The sequence below is a fragment of the Coturnix japonica genome, chromosome 12, assembly GCF_054131305.1.
Source record: "Coturnix japonica strain WE chromosome 12, WE-NBRP24, whole genome shotgun sequence".
In the NCBI taxonomy this organism is placed as follows: domain Eukaryota; kingdom Metazoa; phylum Chordata; class Aves; order Galliformes; family Phasianidae; genus Coturnix; species Coturnix japonica.
In genome coordinates this window covers 3,856,349-3,879,241 of record NC_140674.1, presented here as the reverse complement: position 1 = coordinate 3,879,241, position 22,893 = coordinate 3,856,349, and the positions used below count along the sequence as shown (strand labels likewise).

Below are 22,893 nucleotides of genomic sequence, written 5' to 3'. Positions count from 1 at the left end.
CAGTGTTTGTCTGAAAAACATTTGAGAATAACCATCGTTCAGCAAGTGCAGATGAATTAGTGTGGCGTTCTGTGCTACATTTATGACTTAATCCTGTCCATAGCTTTTCTGACTGGAGGGGGTTCTAAAACCAGTTGGTGTCTGGCTACCCGGATGCTTGTCATGGCAGAGCACTGCTTGTGGAAGAGGAATCTCACCAAGACATGGTGGACACTCAGAGACTTTAAGGATGCTGTGCCAGTTCAGAGGGGGTCAGGTCTGTTCAATGTTGAAAGGCAGGGAGATCTTACAGTGTTTACTTCTGATCCTCAGTGGCAGCTTCCGAGATTTGCAAGTACTGCTATGGTAAATTAAATACCCATGTTGGAAAATACAAGGACAGCACACTCACCAAAAAGAAGATAAAAGAAAGGTGGCTTTTTGCTCAGAACCATTTGGAGCGTGGTGTTTTACTGGAAGCTTAAGTGGATCTGAACACTTCTCAGCCATGTTTTCTGTTTTATACATCTGCATACGAGTTTTTGAGGAAGTGAGCCTGTTCCCTGGCGAATGCACACACACACGGCTTTGTGTGAAGGCAGAAGCTGTAGTTGAATCTGACCATGAAGGATCTACCTTTCTGCTGTCTCAGCAGTGAAGCCTCTCTGCTGCAGGACATACAGACTGGCAGGCAGAAATTGCTCCCAAGGCTTTGTTGTGCCTGCATGTGAGTTAGAAGAGGGAAAACCAACACAATTAGTGGCAGGTGGCTCTTTTTTTTTGGCACTGTTTTCACAGGGTATCAAAGGAGTTAACCTTTTTCTAGTGCAGTTCATCACTGAACAAACTGGGGCTATTCCTGTGCTTGCCACTGGAAGACCTCCTGCACCATTGCCTTCATAACAAACATTGCTTTCACAACTAAAGAGTTTGAACTTCCTGGGAGTCTTGAGGAAATAACTTGTGATGGGCCGAGGCTGGGGAAAAAATAGAGATCTTAAAATATATCATTTCTCAGCAACAGGAAGGGGATGAAAGCCCTGAAGCACTATCCTCTGCTGTAGAACACAGAAACCAGCTAGCATGAATACTGCAACTGGCTGGAGAGAATCTGCAGACAAACATCCCTAAGCCATAAACATAGAGTTCAGAGTGGGAGAGAATCATGACAGCGTGGCCACAATTGATCTTTCTGTGAAAATAAAAGCATATCCTGAGCTCAAAGATACTTTGGAAACCAAATGTTAGTGAGCAAGTCTGAGCAAGCCAAGTTTCCTCTAGGACCTGAATCTCTGCCTGAACAACTTCATTTCTACATTAAGGCTACTGCGAGATACTGACATCTGTGACTAAAACCGTATTCAGTTTCTAAATGCTGAACACCAATGAAAAGCCGTTTCAGAATGTAAGAATGAGAATGGATAGAGGACAGTCAGCTGTCAGAATACTGCTTACTGATGCACTGTATTCAGTGCTTTACGAATACGCTCCTTGAGGTTAACGTCCTGCATGTTCTCATATTTGAGTCACATGGTTTAGTGGCCACTGAAATAACTTAGCTGAAAAATGCTCTCACCAAAAAATAGCTTTTAAAGACACGCCTTTTATCTTTACAGATCATTTGAAGAAGACTATGAGACAGATGAAGTCTTATCTCCCTCTGAAACTGGAGACAAGTCAAACTAGTTATCTCAGATCTCTCAGCATAGAGAAATGGAAGATGTGTAATCAGTGTCTGTCAAACTGGATAGCACTCAGTCCCAAGACGCTTAGGGACAGTTAGGGATTTTTCTTAAGTCTGTCATTGGAGCAATGTGCTTTATTTTGTACACTGTAACTTGAAACCCTCCCTTTTTTTCCCCCTTCTTGTGTAACTGCAATAAGATAATTTCTTTAAAATAGCTTTCTACAATGTTACTGTGCACGCTCATTAAAAATGGTGATTGCACCTTGTTTCCTTTATATCTGTTCATATAGATGTCCCCAGATGTGCAATAAATGCCAGCATCTAGTGACAAACTAACAGCTGCATTCAGCATCTACACAGTGCTCGGTTGCTGGTCCGTTGGTCCAGTTCTGTGCCATTATGACCCTTTGACTTTACAACAGGAGTGACATGTGTGTCTAGAAACCATTTAAACCACAAATCACTGTGCAGTTCTTGGTTTTGCTGGTGTCCTGAATACCCAGGCAATATGCCTGCAGACAGGGAGAATGAGGTCCCCCTTTGTGATATAAAGCTCTTATAGATGGTACCAAACTAATTTTACTTGTATGAGTATGTGAACAGTTAAAATGATGTCACGTTTCCTTAGAATTTATGATATAATTAATGTTTCTGCATATTCTCCTGTGTGTGAGAGGATCTCCTGTATGAAGACCAGTCAGGATAGTGTTTTTTCTCTGTAGAAGTGTTTTCTAGTACCCTTACAAAAGATGCATACACTGCTCTGCTGGAACTGCTGCGTTCTGTGTGCTTCGGTCCTGTTTCTATCCTGTGCCTTTCCCTTCTCTTGTACTGCTGATCTGTAGCCTTCTGCAAGGGACTGAGCTGACCTCATGAAAATACCTGCCCTCCCGTGTGTGGTTAAATCTCTATTAACAGAGGGATTCTTTACCTGGTAAAGAAAACCTCCAGAAGTTACTGATTTTTTTTTTTCCCCACCCATGAAACAGACCTAGACTCAGAGAGGAAGCAGCGTAACTGATGAATTCTTGCTGCAAGAGCAAAATTGAACCAACTTTCCCCATGGAATTACAGTTGATGTAGAAAGACAGAACTCATTCACTGTGTAGATAGATCGCTTGTGAATGCACACGCTCACTATTAGCCCAGCATGTGTGGCGCATAAAAATGCTGCCCAATGGTATGTTAATCCCTAGATGCAATGTCTAAGTGTTGCTGTTAATAACAAATAAGGAATTGGCTGATCACTACAACGCAGCTTCAACTTTTCCAGGAGCCTTTGAAGTGTCACGCCTGCCTCCTGCTGCCCAGGTGGGACAAACTGCTGCCTTGCTGAGGTTAGTAACTCTCTCATCAAGATCAAAATCTGAAAGGGAGGAAGTTATCAGTTACGCTGGGCTTGAAGAACTGTTCCCTTTCCCATGAGCAATGTTGCTATTTTATCTAGATTCATACACACAGCCCAGGACCCTGGATTTTTTCATGTATTTGGGGAACTTCTGGATGCCCAGATTCTTAGCAAAGGCACTTTGAGGTAATTTCCATTCTGCAGTGACAGAATTAAGGAGGCGGCGCTCTGACCAAGGCAGGATAAGCCCCTTTAAATGCAGCGAGCACACAAGAGCAGCTCTGTTCAACACCAGGATGCCTGAGTTACATCTCTGTCACCACTGTAACCCTGAAAGGGGAAGCTCTGCTTGGAATAATTCCACAAAGATCCACATTCAGAAAAAGTAAATGATTTCAAAAGCGAACATAGGATGGAAAACACACAATGGCAAATTGTAACCAGCTCTTTCTACTTCTTTCACCCAAAAGACCCAAAGCAAAGCATTTCACCTCTTCTCTTCATTGTCTTGGCCTAAAGTGGCCTTTTTGATACAATTTTAAATCTCTCCACAACGAAGATTGCCCAAAGGAGCAAGAAGAACCTGACCTATGGATGGAAAAAAAAAAAAGCAAAAAAGAGGAGGATCCTGAGCCTGGTAAAATCACCTGTTACGTTTTCAAGCTTTGGCTTCAGTAATGTGAGGCAGACATTCACGGCTGTTCTTATGAGCACTTTCACTCCCAAACCCAAGGATTCCTTGCTCAACAAACAGGTTCTCTGTTGCTCTGAGTGATTCCATTTGTCCCTTCCAGCAGAGCAACACAATGACACTAGTCTATGGAATAAAAAAAGAACAAAAGGCAGCTTCGGGCAAACGTTTTGCCTCCTGTACGAGAACAAGCTACAGAAACTGTATGTAGTCATTGGTAGTACTTGCTTTCTGGAACAGAAATTCGCTTTGTCTTACTAATCCATGTGCAGGCAATCATAATTCAGCTGTCACAGATTAATTAGTGAATGAGGTGTTTCTTCTCTGCCCCATTTGTGACTCAGCCCTGCCATAACTTCTGCTGGTAAATTGGGAAACTCTTGTCATGTTCGTGGAGTTTCTGGGCTGGTTACAACATCGAAGACCAGGATGTTTGGGACTGCAGACACAGCGCCTGCTCCCCTGCAGCACACACCAGGTTCAGAGGCTGGGAAGCTCTCTGAAATGAAGCCAACGAGCCCAGGAATTACTGCAGCTGCCAGCTTTAGGTGATGCATACCTTTAAAGATCTTACTTTTTTGTTGCAAGTCTGTAATGAGCTGGATTGCTTTTCCTAATGAAGAGTCAGAAAAGTGACTGAAATTCAGTTTTGTGTGATAAAAGAATATGTGTGTGTTTGTTCCCTCCAGTCTGCTTTTGTTTAGCAAAACCAAGTCCTGTGTCTTATTTTCTTAGCCTTATTTTCATATTCACAAGTATTCTCTCTCTAAGACAGGAGCTGTGGTTCAATACAGCCACACATAACTCCTGCTGGAATGGTACCGGCCTCACTGTGTCCTTTTGCTCTGCAATCTCAGTAATTCCTCTGCCACGTTTTTCACCAGCAAACAGCGCCCAGGCGCTGGCACAGCTCCCCTCTGCCGGCCTGCCACCACGCGGCAGTGCTGCAATAAGACACGGACGGCAAAAAAGAGACGGCAGTCCCAGGTTTACAGGAAACATGGCAGAAAACCTTCCTGCTTTCGTGAACTAAGGATTAAAGGAGGTTGGTTTCAGAGTCTCTAAACAAGGTTCTGTGCTCAGCTTCTGAAATAAAACGTGCCTGAAAGAGCAGGAAGTAAAATAAGCGTAATTCTGGAGTGCAGCACTAACACTGCAGCTGCCCAACTCTACACAACCAGAAATGAAGCTCAGTGAGGAGCGTGTTACTGTGAGAAAAGCATCTCAGCACTGCTTGGCCTGTCCATCTTCCCTCTGCATCACCAGGTGATGGTTCTAGAAACCGAGTATTTAAATAATAAAGGTTCTTATACTTTGTACGAGTAGTTTGGGAAGCGTTTTGTGCTGGTATGGTTTTACCTTTGTATTTCTACTTTGTAATTTCTTTTTTTTTTGGTCAAATAAAGGATGTTTGAAATGAAGAAGTAAAGCCTGTCTCACAGTGGTGGCACAGGCTGTTACTGTGCACTTCAGCTCCAGGTGCTGTCCCAGATCTGTCGGCCTTGTTGCTGCTGAGCTCTCTCCATGCAGGTACCTGCCAGCAGCCACGAGGTGCAGCTCTGCTAAACACACCCAGGAGATGCAGCAGTCCCAGCACTCACCTTCCTCAGCTCTTCCTCCTTGTTTGGAGCGCTTCCCCTGTACCGACTTGCCAAATTCCTGTGTCCCTCATTTTAATCTTAGAACAGAATTCTGGATCCTCTGCAAGTGGCACGGAGGGGAGAAAGGAAAATATTCTGCTGTCATCACATGTAAATGCTGAAGTAAATCTGCTGTGTTATCTTCTTTCTTCACTTGTAAGATGGAAGTGTCATCCTGGCCCCACACACACCTGAGCTGATTCTGATGTATGCAGAGCTGCTCTTTTTTGTTGTTTCACTGCTCAGGAAGGCATTGATGGCAATCCAACCTTTTAATTCTAATTTGTATAAGGATTTAATACGTAAAAATATCTGGAGCTTGTGCTCCCATACAGTAACGAGATGCTTTTATTCTAGATCACACCAGCATTCCTTTGCAAGGTTTGTGTGCCACGTCTGTGTGATCCTTTTCTTTAAGCCCACCGGTCTCACCAAGCAGCACAAGCCCCTGCTGTGCTGGCAGGACCTGCTCTGAAAGCAGGGCTGGCAGGTTTTATTGCAGACAACTGCTGTGTCGCAACTCTACAGGCTTCCTTCTGACTATGCAATATTGGGCTGGTTCTGGGGGGCAGCTGGCAGCCTTGTTTCATCTGTCTGAGAACTCCACGGTGACACAAACTGAAGCAGCTGCAGAAGAAGATGCTGCCTGCCTCCAGTTTGTGGTAATGAAACCACACTCAAATGCACGTATGGAACATCCACAGGGAGTAACAGAAGCAGAAGAGCATGTTGCAGCAGCACTGGTCACAGGCACTTTACATGGGGGTTAGAAATGCCAGAGAGCAAGAACAGAACATCACCTGCACAGACTGCGAGAGCAGCACAAACCAAGTGCTCACTTCCAGTTTTGCTTCCCTGCCCCCCCCCCCTCCAGCGTTTGATCCAACCACTGACGCACACGTAAGATGCAGTAGGAGCATTTCCCCTTTAAATTAAATGTTTTCTCTTTCTCGAGGAAGCACCTTCCATACGTTCAGGCTGAGATGGCTGTAATCTAACCACTAGACTGTTTTTGTACTGGCACGCATCAAAACACAATCTAAAGTCCCTCCAGCAGAAGAAGCTGTTCTTCCCATCTCTGTAGCTGTTTTCAGGCAGGGTGACCACCACAGCACAACGTGTGCTAAAACTCCGCTTTTTTCTTCCTGATCCAGCTCTGCAGGTGGCAGAATTTTATTAAAGTTTGAAGTTTCACTTTCCCGAGGTGGATGGGGAAGGAAGCTCAAGTGTCACACACTTCCTAAATGAAATCCCCGAGCGGGCTCCTCTGTGCCAGCACAAAGAGCTGCTGCACAGCACTGCAGGAGGGAGGCCAGGCTGACAGCACACAGGGAAGTCCTGCCATCCCAACCCAGCCAACACAGGCTGGGCTACAGCTGAAATCATCACTGCAAGGGCTGTCTGCCATTGATCCCGCAGTGCTTCTCCACCGATGGCCAACAGGAAGCAAGCCCTTACTTTGGGTCATGTTGGTCTGAGTTTTCACTTAACTCCTTCAACTACAAGCATCACTGGAAGCTCCCACACCAGAACGCTGCTGACATCCCTTCTACAATGGAAACTAATGCTTTTCAAATGAACCACTGCGAGTATCACCAGGAACACTACGACCCTTCCCAGTGCTCAGCTCATTCAAGAACAACGAGCCAGGGGGATAAAAAGATGCAACCAAACAAACCCTGATTTAAAGAATTACAGAACTGGTTGTCAGCGAACTAAGCAGCGTTCAGAGGTAAGTTTGAAATATGCCACACCGATGCTCTCAGCAGTTGCAAAATAGAATTAGAAAACTAACATTTATTAAATCAATTTGAATTTTAATACACAATTCAAAAACGTGGCAGCATAAAAAGAAACGTTTTTAGAAACAACCTGAATCTACCATTTGCACTGTTACATTAACGATCAATGAACGATCAGGGCTCTCCTGTCAACAGTTCCAACACACACTTGACCTCAACCACCCAATTTTGGTACCATATTTAACGCAGCAGTGAGATACTGAAGACTCCACGTAATCCTGCATTTCTGGAGCACAAGCACTACGCATGTCATTTAATATTAGTCCTAATAAACGTACCACCAACAATCCCAGCAAAACTCAACAGCTCTGCAACACCATTTAGGAACAGCCCATGCTGTGCATGTTGCTGCTCTGAGATCAGACTCCGGTCTGGCAACGTTTCTTACATGTAGTGGACTGGGAAACAGATTTACATCAGTAGGTCACGATCAAACCACCAAACCAGGAAACTGCAGGATCCTCTTGGGTCAACACAAAAATCATCACATACAAGTTTAACTAAATACATTTTAATAGGACATCGTTAAACCTCATGAGAGCTAGAAAACACAGACCTTAGGTACCTGGGTTGGCAAATAAAGACAAGAATACTAAGAAGCATTTTCCACCATTTACTCATTATCAAAAATATTTTTCAACTCTTCTTGCAAAACAAAAACAAAAAAGTACAGACTGGACACATACATCACATTTTTCTTCCTATGGCTTTAACCCCCCACCCTGCCCACCCCACAAAAAAGACGGGGGGAGAAACAAACCAAAACCAACAGAAAGATCTGACCACATCCACAGAAAATGACACCATGGTACACTACAAAAGGAAAGGAGGTGCCATTCGTGTCCAAAGGTTTTTGCTTATTTCTTAGGTGAGTAACCATCATTGTACATGCTTTGTGCCAAATCAAAATATACCTGACGTTAGGTCAGCAAGCACTGCGGGCTCCATTGGATGAATTGAAGAGAGATGGAAGCAGTTAACCCGAAAAATTCACATAGTATTTAACATGCTGCTGAAACAGGAATTGCCTTTTAAATTAGAAGGTGATGTGGTGTGTTCCAGTCAGCCTGTGCTTCATCTGTGCTCTATCATTCCAAGAGGAGAAATTTCTGCTTTCACAAAGCAACTGCATTTTTTAGGTTGCCAGTGGAATCTCAACTGCGAGACCAAACTCTTCTGGCTGTACTTTTATTTAGGGATTACAATTACATCTGCTTTTGTTTTTGTTTGATAATAAAGCTGAATTCCTACCAAGGCGTTTCCATTTTTAACACTTTCTAAAATGAGCTCTCTGACAACTCTGTGTTATTTTGCCATTTGGTCTTTTCAGCCCAAGCCACAAAAACTCCGACCTTTGATGTATCACAAAAAACGTGATGGGTTCCGGGTAAATTATACAACTTTTTGTGTCTGACACATCCACAATATTTGACCTTTGATAGAAATCCATTTCTGCCCCAGCTGAGGGATCATCAGCAAAGAACTGCCCTCAAAGGGGGCTCTCCCAGGTGCTTCAGCTTCAATCAAACAGAAACACCCAGCAGTTCTGTTCTAGATGCAGCAGCATTAAAATCAAAACCACCAGGAACTGGCAATGAAAGAAATAAAGGAGGGGGCTGCTAAGGAAGTAGCACTACTCAAACTTGAACCTTCTTTGCGTACAAGCAATTTTTCTACTTCAGTCAAGGTGGGCACGTGTCAAACAAATGGAGCAGGCATGGAGGGCATGGACAGGTCAGGAGTGTGACCACTGGAACTGGCAGGAAGAAAACCAGGATGATGGCACTACCAGGGGTGGCGTATTGCAGTCAGCCCTCTAACATATGAGTAACTCCCTGACCCTCGGGGGGAGGCTGAACTGCTCTGTGGGCTGTTGGCTTTCTCAGGATCTTACTGATCTTAATTTGTAACTGTCCATAATCAATTCTAACTATCAGAAATGACCTACCCTTTTCAGACCATGCTCCTCAGCTTAATGCCACGTTTCCTCCAGAAATAATAGGTGATTTTTCTGACAATAGTGATTGTAACCAATTGATAATTACTTTTCTGCACCATAATGTAGCACAGTTTACACGGGCTAACTAGACAGCACTTCTCTACGTTTAAGCAGAAGCTTTGACTGAGCACAAAGCATGAGCAAGTACAATGAGGCTAATAGACTCCTTGCCAAAGATCTTGTGATAAAATCATTTACATCAGCAATTCATCTCAAACTATGAGGTGCCGTAAGAACTAAAAACAGTTTTAGGGTAACTCCTCCATTATCTGCAACTATTTCCCAGACACTAATACACATAACATAGCAATGAAAAACACTTGATACAAGTGATCTAAACGCAGGAGCTCCAGCAAGTTAAACAGAACCATAGCTGCCTTTAAACTGTAGCAGTTCCCCTACTGACGGCAGGGAAAAGAAAAAGATTCAACAGTCATATCTCACGTCTATAGCTTCATCCAAACTTTTGTCATCGTGTGTACTGGCAGCTAAAAACGTAGTTACTGGTGACCCTGTCACATTGATTACACTGGTGCTTGTGCTGGCATTGCGCACCGCAATGCTTGTCACATTAATGCCCAAAGTAAGCCTAGTCTGCTCCAAGGCCTTTTCTGGCACTGCAAATGCCTCCAGCTTCTTCTCCCCATTAGCCATGTAGGAGTTTTGGCAGCCACGGCATATGCAGTCAAGGCAGGCTTTGCGGTTAGAGTAGCAAGGGCAGCGTTGGCCACGGCATGTAAGAACACTTGGATTTTGGGTGGCACGACCACATTTGCACCCTTTCTTTTCTTGTGGCTTTTTATACACAGTTTTTGTTGGGCTTCCTGGCATAACGTTACTGCTCGGGACTTTCTCCTTTGCTTTGTCCTTTGTTTTCAGCACTCCTGGTTTGGCTTTGGGGTGAGATTTCTTAGGGGCGTGTTCTAAATTCTTTTTCACGCTTTTGTTGGACAGGAGCACAGTTTTGCTTATTTTGGGAGTCGTGCCTCCGTTAGGAACAGTTGCAACAGGCTGCAAAGACATTTTGTTTTCCTGTTTCACTGTTACAGGAGCTGATGCTCCCAGTGTTGGGCCACAGATGATGCTGGAGATGGGTAGAGGTTGCACCTTTTCACTGTCGCTTTCTGATCGAGATCGCTTTCTGTTTAACTTGACTACCTTGGGTGTTGCTGCTGTACACGAGATCCCGTGAGGAGGAGCATCTGTGGACACGAAAATGTTATGGCTAAGAGGCGGGGGAGAAAGCTGTAGGAAAGGGCCATTAGTCACGTTTGCCTCCAAGCTGGGCTGCAAATTAGAGCCACAGACTTCAGTATTTGAAACTGTTTCTAAGCTCCGGAGAACTTCCTCAACACTGAGGAGAAGAGATCCGCCTGGTTTTATATCTTCACTAAAACTGCAGATGTCGATGCCTGTCGTACACAAATCACTGGTGGAAACCGGGTCACACACAGGCTGCAGGCTGCTGGAGGTATCTTCATTTTTCATATACTCTCCGGTACTACATACATCAATCGTGTTTGTGTGTTCAGGAGAAGGAATAGTCACTCCAAGTTTATCTACTGAAAGCCCATTACAATTGGGCAAACCATTGATAACAGAACCTCTAATATCAACATCCTGCGTGCTCTCGGGTTTCGACGTCGGATCAGCTGGAGGATCACTTGTGAGTTCCGAGGTTGAAGGTACTGGGGAATGTGTCAAACACAAAGCCAAGGTCGTGTCGGGAGGTTTTTCCGTCTCTTCGTGGAGTGGTGATCCATCTTTGAGCAAAGCCAAAAGATCTGCAGAACAGTCAACTGCTTGGATAATATCTCGCGCCAGTGGAGTCTGTGTTATGTACTCGCAGAGTTTCTTATAGCAATTCACTAAAATGCTTAGCTGCTTATTCTCCTCAAACTGTTCGTAGTCCTTGCACCAGCTGCATGATGGTTTCATCATCATCTTCTTGCCCTTACACGTTTTGCAGACATAATGCTGACACGTGGAGTTTGTAGGAGCAATAGGATCTTGTAGCAAATTTCCTAAAGAGAAAAAGAAAAAGAAATATTACCATGAACTCAATCCAGGGCTCCCCAGGTCACACAGAATGGATGTCTTGTAACATGCAGAAAATAGAAATACATCACACCATAACACCACACATAACTGGTCGTGCTGCTGCAGCCTTTAGAAACACTCATAGTGAAATGAATCCAGTCCCTATGTACCATCAGCAGTTTCCTCCAGTGAGAGTTAAGACATAAGATGTCTATGAGTTTACCAGAAGTGCAGCAACAAACCTCCATGAAGAGCTACTGCAGAGATTTTAATTGGTGAAAACAAATGGAAACCGAGTAAGGGGAAACCCTAAAAGGAATGTAGAAGTGATGCAATAGTGAGCCCAGAAGAAAGGAACACACAGCAGAGACTGTTTCACTTTTCATTTGGCTGAGCACAGCTCTATGACAGCATCACCACTGAAGCACAAAGATTCTGGCTTTGTGAACAACAACAATTAAATGGCTCTTATGAATTCTTATTAAGTACTAAATAAACCACGTAATAATGTATTCGGACAAAACAAAGAAACCTGTATCGTTCCTTAATAATTACTCCTGTGCCAGAACAGAAGATGCAACCAGGGAAGCGTTAACTTATCCTGGGGAGCAGTGGATCCCCATGTTCCAACTCACAGACACCATCAGTGGGTCTGTGAGAAGCCCAGAAGGAGATGCCTCTGCTTGTTCTCAAGAACAAGGCGAGTAACATGGAAGGAGAAAATCCAAAAGAACGGTGCTAGTTTAAATTCCGCAAAGAAACAATCCGGCTGGTGACTATATCTAGGATCACTCGGTTGGCTTTAGCCAGCTGCAGGCCAGAAAGGCATTTTAACGCCTGAGTAAACTCCACAGCACCTACAGTCATCTACAGCAGCGGCTTTCTCCTTCTTCAACAGCAGATGTTCAGCTGAGGTCAGCTCCGTCTGCCTACGAGGAGCCTCTGCTGGATGAGTGACAACAACCAGCGGATTCCCACCCAGAGTCACCAAAGTGAAACACGCTCTGAGGAACAAACCAGTAAAACTGGGAAAATTGGGAACAGAAAGCAAAGCACACAAAGTAAAACAGGCTGAAAGCACAAGGCATAAATATCTTCTTTCATCAGCTGCTTTCAAGGAAGCTGCAGCCCAGCCGGACCTTGCACAGCAGGTTCCCGTGGAGCCCTTTGGAGCGCTGTAACCAACACAAACTCCTTGAGCACTGAGCTGCAGATTCAGCCAAAATAACCCCAACTCCTCCATGCTGCGCTGGATCAGCGGGGAGCACAACCCCTCTGAAAGACGGGACATATGTAACCACTGCCTGCAGTCATGCTCCCATCATGGAACTTGTCCCTGCGCTCCATCTTTAATAAAAAGCTCCATGCCTTTTCCCAGCCCAGCCCTCCCTGCCTTCCATCACAGAAGCAACTGCTGAAAATTCAGCTTTTTGTGCATTTGAAGTAAGAGGAAGCTTGTACGAGCACCGTCACTTTGCAGAGCTCCTGAATGCCATGAGAGAGCAGATAAAGGGACCATCCTGTTTTCCCCCTGACGCCTGAATCCTTTGGTTCTGATGGGACGTGAGACATGTCGCTATGCTGCAGCTGGAGTCATGCCTATATGGGAACATGCAGCATTCTGACACTGCTACTCAAAGGAGATACAGAAGGAACCATGAAAAGAAGCTGCATAAGAGAGAAGAGGTTCAAAGCACAACCTCAGCAACTGGGAAATGAACGTATAACCGAGCAGGAGCTGTGTAACCTATCCAAGCTGCTCTACTGAGAAAGGCTGACTTGAGGAAGCCTGACTCCAGATCCTACAAAGACAAGAGTGAAACACAAGGCATGCAGTGAGGATTTAAAGCCAGCTGCTGGAACCTCAAGTCAAACATCGCAGCCTGCAGCAGAACTATTCTATTCCCTTTAAACGGCACTATTTACAGAGCAGCACAAGCAGAGGTGTCCATGGTGCTCATAGGGGAACATTTGATTTTGTGACAAACGTCCATAACAGTCATTGGGGAAAAACAAAAGGAAGCTTTCAATTGCATCAGCTAGTTTTAAAAGCTATGTCTGTAAGAGGAAAGAGTTTACAAGCAGCCACCGGGCCCTTCTGGATCTCAGCCCTTCCAGCAGGGAAAGCAAAGCTGTGCTCTGACTCCAGCAAGAAGCAAACACAAGAAACACACACATGAAACACTTGCTCACATAATGCTGAGACCTCGGCAGCTGCTGTCAGACACACACACACACTGCACTTCCAGCAGGAAAAGGCCAGCAGTGCTGTGCCTTGGTCCAGCCTCAGCCTGTTTTGCTTCTTAAAGAGTCACGGTGACCAACGCTCTGCAGGTTACCAAGTACTAAAACACTTCAGAGATCAGCCCGAATCAAAAAATGTGCAGTCACAATTTCACTTTTAATTAGATTTTTTTTTTAATCTCGTTGGCAACTGTGCGGTTCATTTATCCCAAAATACATTTGGCTGAAACTGCTGAGCGGGTGCAAGAGCTAAAAGAAGATATTAAAATCTCAGGAAAAAAAAGAAAAAGGGGGTAATTTCCAGGAGCTGTGGGGAAGAAGACAGATGGACAGACAAAACAAAACGCTCTGTGTGCTCTCACTGGAGGAGAGAACGCAGGGAGCTCTACCCCCCATCAATGCCAGCAACCTACACAGGGGAGACGTGAGGAATGCCTGAGCCATGGGAATATTTTCAGCTTGAGCTCATATCTCATTCATTCTCCATTCACAGTATTCCTTGTGTGTGTCCTGTGGCACTCACTGCCCTCCTCACATTTAGTATTGCTAATAGTTAAAAAAATAAAAATAAATCATGAGATGCAAACTCACAGAAATGTAAGTCGAATTAGTTTTAATACTTGGGGGATTGTGGTAAGCCAACAATGCTGTCCCAGAAAGGCAATATCTGAGCTCCTACCGAGAACCTGCAGGTACCAAGCTCTGGGATGCTCCAAGCTGTGGGACTGCACAGGCTCCCACATTACCAGATTCCCCCAGATTAAGATTATAACATTGACCAGGAAAATAAAGATGTTCAGACTTTGGAGATGTTACCTAACCCATCCTCTAACCTGAGAATTCACACACTGAGTTAGACCAAAGCTCCACGTAGTGCAGTGTCCCGTCTCACTGGTGGCCAAAAGCAGATGCCTATGGCATGGAGTAACAACAAGGCAAGCGCACCCTCAGTCCTTGCCCAGCCTTTAGCTGTTATTCTTGGAGATGGAGTTTCCACGTATTCACTAACCCTCCAGATTCTCTCCAAAGGTTGGTCTCATCTCTTCTTGAGCTTCCAATGTCATCTGTCACAGCAGGCTTTGACAAGAAGGGTCCTGCTCAGTCACTGTGCTGAGCATGACTTTCTGTTTTGAACCATTACATCTACTAGATTCACCAGACAGTCCCTGCTTCTTGTGTTGGAATAGACCAGCAGTCAGTCCCTGCCCCCTGCCTGCCTCAACCACTGCTCGTGGCTTTACAGCCACCTATCACAACCCCACACCTCGCCTCCTTCCCAGACTGGGAAGCTTATACAGCTTTATAGAGTGCCATCATGAACTTCACCACCACTCCTGATTTTTAACTTCTGATGGATACTCTGAGATATGTGAGCAGTTTTACAATGAAAGGCCAAGATCTCACTTCTGGCTGGCAGCCACCAGCAGTCTATCACTGACATACTTTGTATGTTTACAGACACTCCTTAAGATATAAAATGATGTGCTCTGAGAAGTAAGTAATATTTTTCTCTCTTTTTATCATTCAATATTTATCTCAACCAAATTTCATTTGCCGTTTTATTGTGCAGTCACTCTTCCTCCTGAGATCCCACCATTATTCAAGGCAGACCTTCACTGTTACTACTTGAAAGAACTCACAGTACTGAGCTTCATCTTTGCTCATCCTCTTTTGTTCTTATAATAAGAGGCTTCAGCTCTTGACCTCCCTACTACCAGAAAGGTTTACCAAACATCTACTTTCATGTGAGCATTTACACTTAATTAGCAGGATATACAGAGAGAAGACTTTTAATATATTATTTACAGAACATCGTGGCTGTCCTGGAGAGCTGTTACCAGGAGGGAGGTCATTTAAACCCAAGGAACATTTCCTATGGAGTTCCTTAATGAGCACCACTCCACAGCTGCAGGAGGAAGGGAAGCATCTGCAGACAGACCACAGGAGGAGAACTGGGCACAGTGTGATTATCAGGTGCATGATTCCAGCAAATGCTCTCCTCTCGTTGTTATCTACCTTGAACAAAGGCAGAGTGCCCTAGGAAGGGAGGTGCATTCTCAGCACATAAAACCATCACCCTCATTTTACACAGCACCGCAAGCAAGTAGAAGCCCCACAGCCACAGCCCTCTGTACTACCACTCCTGCTCTGCAAGCTGTGTTTGCTGCCGGGGAATTGGACTAATGGCCTCGGAGATCCCTCCCAATTCTAAGCATCCTACATCTATGATCTCCTATGATCTAAGTCTATGACTCCAAGCAGCAGCACGCGCTGTGCTGTGATCACTGGGCTCAGGAGACAGAGACTGATAAATCACATCATGGAAGGGCTTCAAAGTGAATTCCTTTCTTGAAGCTGGAAAATTCTATCTGGAAAACCCAGCGCTCAACGAGCCCTGCATTATTCCTCAAGTTATACAGAAATGTGAAGAAACATTTTTGGCCTCAGACAACTCCAACACATTATCGAGCAGCTCTTCACTGCAGTTACTCAAGCTGATCTGTAAATCATAACACAGGAAGAAAACAAACTGAAGAAATCCATGCTTGGACTCGCCTACAGATCTGGGTAATTACGATGACCCCAGAAAGGTGCCTGTTGGAAACTTATTAACTTGTCTTTAAAGACAATCGGTGTGGTCAGCATCCTCAGGTGAGCAGCAGAGCTCCTCCATCATCTCCCATTGCCTCAGTGAGAAACACACCCCAGGTCACACCAGAAGGCAACACTACACCTTAGCAGCCTTTGGAAGCCTGGCACCACCCAGATCTCACGGTGGAAACCACAGAAGCTCCTCCTACCAATGTTTTCCATTTTGTTTGAAGACCGGAGTATTTTTAGTTTAGAAACCAATTTAAATGCAACAGGTAGAGCCCGGTGCTGTCAGAACGTCTGCAGTGCAATGCAGCCAACCTTGAAAAGGCAGTTCTAAGAGTCACGTGCAGGACTTTAAACAGGAAACAGTGAATTGAAGTGAGCGATTCAAGAGGAAGAGAAATCAACCAGGTTCCTGGCTGAACATTCAGAGAACTGCCAACATGTGACAGCTGGACAATAGTTCTCATTAGTTAAAATAGAGAAAACATCAACAAAAAACATCTCAGATGAATGCACCAATCCACCTTCTTTCCAACACAAAAGGGAACTGTGACCCCACAGCCCCGGTCATGAGTCAGCCCTCACTTTCCTCAACAGGAGGATGGACACAGGATGAGAACTGCACTCAATGTTTCCATCACACAAATCAAACTGCTGTTTCACTTTACATCTCTGATACCGAGGCTGAACTCACTCAGAAGCAGCTCACATCTGCAAAGTAAGTCCAATCTCACGCACATAACTAAGGCCTTTTAGCAGTGGGAATATGCTCCTTCTCCCCCTTCCATCTCCATGACTGGGAACTGAATTCCCTAGAAATGTTCACCTCAGTATCACACAGCAATCTGCTGTGACGGACACCCTGTAAGTGCTGTGTACCTCACACCATCTCAGCGCCATCAGGGAATTCAAACCTCAGTTGCTCTAGAATCACAATTCACCTGCATCCCACTAGTTTCTAGAAGCTTCTTCCCTTAGATATTTGTAGAAATTGCCAATATGAACATTTGAAGAAACAGTAGTGTTTGAAAGGTCTGATTCACGGTGTCCCAGTGGCAAAGCAAAGCCTGAAAGGTCCCAAGTTCCACCTGTAGTCCATAGCAGCACTGCTGAGAGCTGGGGGCTGGAGGAGATCCCACCTGGGACCAGCACAGGGGAAAAGCACAACAGACCTGCAGGAGCAATGGGGAACCAGCTCAGCAAGAGGCAAGGAAGGAAAGAAGGAGGAAAGCCACCACCAACATGGACAAGATGAGAGAGAGATGCACATCTTTACACAAGTCAGGTTGGGAACAGCACCCCTACAGCGACATCAAATAAAAGAGCAGACATCATACTTATTTCTACTTCAGTGCATGCCATTCTCCATGCTTGGCAATCGGTTCCATAACTCTGCTTTACCATTTAGTCTTCAAACCTCCAGCTAAAACTCAGAGCAATCTCATCACATCCCACAGGAGCTGGGAGAGGTGCTGCTCAGTATTATCGCACTGTTTCTTTGTTCCTTACCACTCCTTAATCTCTTTGAAGCCACACGTTGTCTACAACATCCTGTAGTGGGATGCGAGACAAGAGCTATGCTCTGGGTTCCTGGCCACGTGTGCAGTGCTCCACTCAAGCCAAGCAACATTTCCAGTCCTTTTACACTCTAAAGAAGCAACAATCTTCCAAATATTTTCTACATGTTTGTCGGAGGCTCCAGGATGAAGTTTCCCACTGATAGAAAGAAGCCCAGCAATCAGTCGACAATCTCCTACAAGCATTTTAACTGATGTTCAGAAAAGACTGCTAATGAAGGAAAGACAACTGACGTTCTGATGACTTGAAGAAACCTACACAGCGCTCAAAACAGAGAGAGTCGCTTTAGAGATTTGTATCTCAGACCGGCAGTATTTTTACAACACAAAAATGTGTTGCATAAACCCTGCTCGGCTATTTTTAAATGGCACGTGGTATCAGCGTGCACTTTGATAAGAATCACGTTGGTCCGGAGTCTCAAACACAGATTTCACATCCTCAGAACACCTTCCACTTACTGCACAGAGCGCTCACTGCATCCCAAACTCCAGCACACGTCACGTCACACAGCCCTGCAGCACCAGCTACGGAGCCACCACGTGCTCACACTTCAATCCCAGACGCACACACTGCTGTCCCATGGCTGGAAGTTCACCTTTCCAACCCATCAGGAAAGGCAGAAACCTCCAGTGCACTCAGAGCACATCTAGGTGACCAATTCACAATGCCACACGTTATGACTTTCTGCCAATGCAGCTTTGCTGTCAGATCAGAAGCAAACCAGTTGGCTTGAATCCAATGCACTGAGCAAACAGTGGGAGCACAAGCACATCAGCTGATGTATGGAGCTGTCACTCCTAAAACCAATTCCCTGAAACTAAATGGACAGTCCTGGCTGCAGAACCAACACCTACAGAATAACAAAGCCTGGCAGGATGCATCCAGAGGGATGAAGTGCTGGAGTCAATGACAAGAGGAGCGCTGATTTGGGCAGGGATCTCCCAAAGGAAGTGCTATGGGATCTGAGCAATTTTAGACATATTACTGATAACCCATGCAGCATTGCTCCAACAAAGCACCATTCTTAGACATTCACAGTCAAAAGGTCAGTTCTCTAAAGTCTGGACAAGGAAAGGAACCAGACATTCAGTGTTCCACATTGTTGAACCCACATGCAGATATTTGGATCTCGCAGCCTATGGGCCACAGATGCAGAAATTTTAAATACCTTAGAGAACAGACAGTTGGATTTTGGTACTAAAACACCCGCTCTAGTTATGGTGGCACCTCAGTGTAAACTCTACCTCAGTACTTAAACCTTACCTCTCAAAACACCTGCATGCAGAAAATGGGCTATGAATGATTGTACATATACAGGAAGCATAGCAACTCTTAGCACACACACATACAAGAAGCAAAATGTATTCTGAAAATATCACAGCAAAGTCAGAGAGCTGAAGAGGCACCAACATTCACCTGTGACAGAAGAGGAAGAGCAGGAAGATGAGAAATAAACAAGATCTGTTTGACTTTACTGCTCCGAGCTGAAGCTTTGTGGCTGCTGGTCAGCACCAGAGCGGGCAGTTCCGCACTGGACAGGAGCGCTCTGCTGGGAATGACTGCCCGCAGGCTCAAGAAAGACACTGACTGACTGACTCTGCAGGACAGAGCCTGTATGTCACTACATGGCTATGAGGCTGAGCGCTGTGCAAAGAACACTGAATTTACAGGGGCTCAACATCTAACAGGCTGCTAACAGAGGTCCAGACACCAAGATAACACTGGGGAATCCCTTGTAGACTAAAGCTTTGAAGCCAACAGTGGCTGTGCCTATCTGAAAGTTAGCTGCAGCAGAGAGAAAGAAGTCTAAGTAGCAATATTATAATCCAAAGACTATAGGAGCTGAAGAGAGTTAGAGGAACCACTGCGAGGTAGCTGCTATGTCAGAACAGCCAAGGAGGAACAAGCTGGTAGAAGAAAACAAACTAAGCCAGCACAGACTGCTCTACAACCCGAAAGCCACAAAAAAGCCATGCAAAAACAGGGCTGGAGAGGGTGAAAGGAGCCTGGGAATTTGGGCAGGAGAAATTAAACATAGACAGTCTCAGTAACACTGAGTGCAAAAACAAGAGCGCAGAAGGTCACTGAGGGAAGAAGTCAAGGCAAGGAGAGGAAGAGAATGTGGTTCAGAAGAGCAGTTTTAACGTGGGGAGTTGAGACAGCACCACAGTTAGAAACACACAGCCCCTCCAGTAGTATCTTAAGGAAAAAAAAACAGAAAAAGACAATTTCCAAGCAAGAGCCACCAGAAAAATGAGCAAAAGCAGTAATGATTTATGGGGAAAACAGACAGGTAGGGAGGTGAAGTAACAGAACTGAAGGCAAGCACAGCAGACAAAGAGCAGATCTCAATCCTATCGACATCAGAGTTCCACGAGGAAAGAAAACACTCGGGCAAATGATTTCAGGAAATGACGATGCATCGAGCCTGGGAACGGGCTCCCTCCTTCCCTGCACAAACCGAGCTCTATTTTCTAAGACTTTAAATGGGAGGAGCTACCGCTACAGGATGGGAAGCCTCCACGACTCGCTTACCAGCCCCAACGGCGGCTGTAAATAAATAAAACGGCTAACTTTGTACACCCCGGTAATTCAATTAAACCTCGCTGTGAGCACACATTAGCACAGATAAACAGAAACAAGCAGAGAGGCCAGCAGCACGGCCCGTCCGGGAGATGCAAAGGCTGCAGCAGGGCTCGCCGTGCCCGCAGGACAGCAGCAGCCAGTAGTGCCCTGCAGAGCCTCAGCGCTGACAGCTCAGCTCGGGCTCCGGGCCCAGCGGCCGGCACAGCAGGTCAGAGATACGCGGTGTCCCGCTGCTCCGGGTGCGGACCCTTACAAAACACACAAGGCTCTTTTGGGGGGGGAAGGAAACAAGGGAAGCCTGGCAGCTCCCGGCCTGCTCGCTGTGCTGGTTATCGTGGCAGGATCATTACCTGCCGTGCACAAAAGCGATCCAAGCGCTGTTACTGGGCGCCTACAGTTCCTGTCTCTCCATCTACATTGTTTGTTTTTTTTTTTCCCTTGAAACATAAAGCTCGAAAAGTGAAAACGAGAAGCCAGGACTTCTCCTGCCCGTCCATGGTCTCGAGCACCTTTCCCCACGCTCGCCCTCGGTCACCTCTCGTTAAAAACAATTAGCTGCGCTACAGCGGGCTGTTCCCACAGCCAATAATGACCGGACCGCCCGCAGCGCACGGGGAGGCACAGCACAGCACGGTACAGCACAGCACGGTACAGCACGGCCCAGCACGGCATAGCACAGCCCGGCCCGGCCCAGCACGGCACAACCCGGCCCGGCCCGCCCGGCCGCCCGCCCCCACCCCGCTCCGGATCCGGCGTTGCTCCGCGCCGAGGCCCGGGGCCGCATTGTGCAGGGAACAAAAGAAAGGTCCTCACCGCACACGCAGCAGGAGAGGGACTGCCTGAAGTAGGGCAGGAGCTTGTTAATCTCGGTGAAGGACTGCGGATCTGCCGGGTCGTAGTTGAGCACCAGGCGGCTCGCGGAAACGTAGAGAGCAGTGGCATTCACCGGGTTCATCGCAGCCGCTCGCACGCCGCCGCCTTCGGGGTGAGAAGAACGCGCGGCGCCGAGTCCGTGCGGGCGGCGGGGGCGGGCGGCCCCGGGCCGGGGGTGTCAGCTCCGCTGCGGGGCCACCCGGAGCCGCGCGGCGGCGGCGGCGGCGCGTTGGCCCGGCGGGCTCGGCCCTGTCACGGGGCCCGCGCTGGCTGCTGCTCCGCCTCCCGCGGGGCCTCGCTCCCAGCGGCGGCCTCGTCCCGCCCGCGGCGCAGGGAGGCGGCGGCGCTACGCGCTACGCCGGGCTGCGGGCCATGCTCCGCCGGGCCCTGCTGCTCTCCCCGCGGGCGCGGCCTCAGCGGCGGCCCCGCATGGCGACGGCCGCAGGGAGGAACCGCGAAGGCAGCTCAGGGCGGCGGCGGGGCCGGGCCGCGCTGCCCGCTCCGGCGGCGGGGGAGGGAGGGAGGGAGGGAGGGAGGGAGGCGGATGCACCTGGGCCTCAGCGCGGCCGCATCGCCGCGGCCTCGTCCTCGGGCCCGCAGGCTGCAGGGGCCGCTCGGCCGCGGGCCCGGCGCCGCTCGCGGGATGAGGGTCCGCAGCCGATCCGCGCCGCAATGTCAATAGCGACCGTTAGATCCAACCGTCACTGCGGAGCCATCGCCGCTGCCGTCTAGCGCCCAACACTGCGCATGCGCGCCCGGCGCGCTTCCCTCCCGCAGCGGGGGCCCATCCCGCGGGGGGTGGCGGCGCTGGGCGGCGCGCGGCGCCCCCTGCCGGCAACGCGGGGTACGGCAGCGCCGCCCGCAGCGGGGAGCGGGGCCGCCCCGAGGGGGAGCGAGCGCGGTACCGAGCGAAGCGCCTCGACCGCAGCTGCTCCGCCGCCCCGCGGGCGGGCTCGGCCTGCGGGCAGCGTCCTGCGCGCTGCGGCCTTGCCGTGCGCCTGGCGGGGCGTCCGCTGGAGAACGGCCGTGCTGCGTCATGGCGCCTCCCCTCGGCGCTCGGCTCACACCGACCGGCCCCGCCTCTGTGCCCCGCGGCTCAGCACGGTGCTCCGGCACGGCCTGCTCGGTGTCCGAGTAACGACTGACGGTCTGTGAGGGTCTTTAACAACCCGAGCGATTCTTTGATTCCGTCACCGCCCCCCGCATGGAGCTGCCGTCCCGCACGGCTCCGGCTCTGTGTGGCGGCTCTGCCGGCGCCATTCTCCATGCTCGGCCCTTTGCAGACCGTCCGGTCCCTTCTCTTTCCCCTCGGTGCCGTGCACGCTCACACGGATCTGCCCACACCGAGACAACCAAGGGGTTCTGCTGGTGCCTCTCTGTTCCTTGACACTGTCTTCCACAGCGTGTGCCCCACACACAGCCCCTCAGTGGGCTCCTATATCAACCTATATCAACCTATATCAAGGTATATATCTATACCTATACCCCACAATCTCTTTAACGACCCCATCAAACACCCAGAGCTCCACGCACACCGTCAGCCCTGACCCTGACATCATTTCACGGCACAGCCCACACACACACCGCCTGCCAATCCCCGGCTCTTCCTCCAACTCTCTTCTGTAACATCTCATGTGCTGAACCAAGCCAACAAGCTGAAAAAACGTTCAGCACCGAGTATGTTCTTGTACTCTGTATCCTCTGTATATCTCTGTATCCCACACTGCCCAACTCCCACAGCCACATGCAGACATACACGGGAGGTCCCTGGCATCTAGGAGAAGGAGCGGAGGGTCCAAAAGGGGGCACATCAGGTGTTTATTTAGAA

The 22,893-nt window shown here is 47.7% G+C and overlaps 2 protein-coding genes across 2 annotated transcripts in view; one reads left to right on the top strand and one right to left on the bottom strand.

Moving 5' to 3' along the window:
* The window catches only part of PPP2R3A (protein phosphatase 2 regulatory subunit B''alpha), a 47,823-nt gene extending 45,896 nt beyond the window's left edge, over nucleotides 1-1,927 (top strand). Inside the window, 2 exon segments of the mRNA XM_015870976.3 lie at nucleotides 1,596-1,654; nucleotides 1,657-1,927. Of these exon segments, the coding sequence (XP_015726462.2) occupies nucleotides 1,596-1,654; nucleotides 1,657-1,688 (91 nt within the window). The 3' untranslated portion in view covers nucleotides 1,689-1,927.
* A 5,195-nt stretch (nucleotides 1,928-7,122) lies between these two features.
* On the bottom strand, nucleotides 7,123-21,801 carry MSL2 (MSL complex subunit 2). Its single transcript, XM_015870991.3, has 2 exons — nucleotides 21,006-21,801; nucleotides 7,123-11,170 (listed from the first exon to the last, which is right to left on the bottom strand). Exons 1-2 carry the CDS (start codon nucleotides 21,145-21,147, stop codon nucleotides 9,573-9,575), a joined length of 1,740 nt encoding a protein of 579 aa, XP_015726477.2. The 5' UTR covers nucleotides 21,148-21,801; the 3' UTR covers nucleotides 7,123-9,572.
* Nucleotides 21,802-22,893: the final 1,092 nt, after the last annotated feature.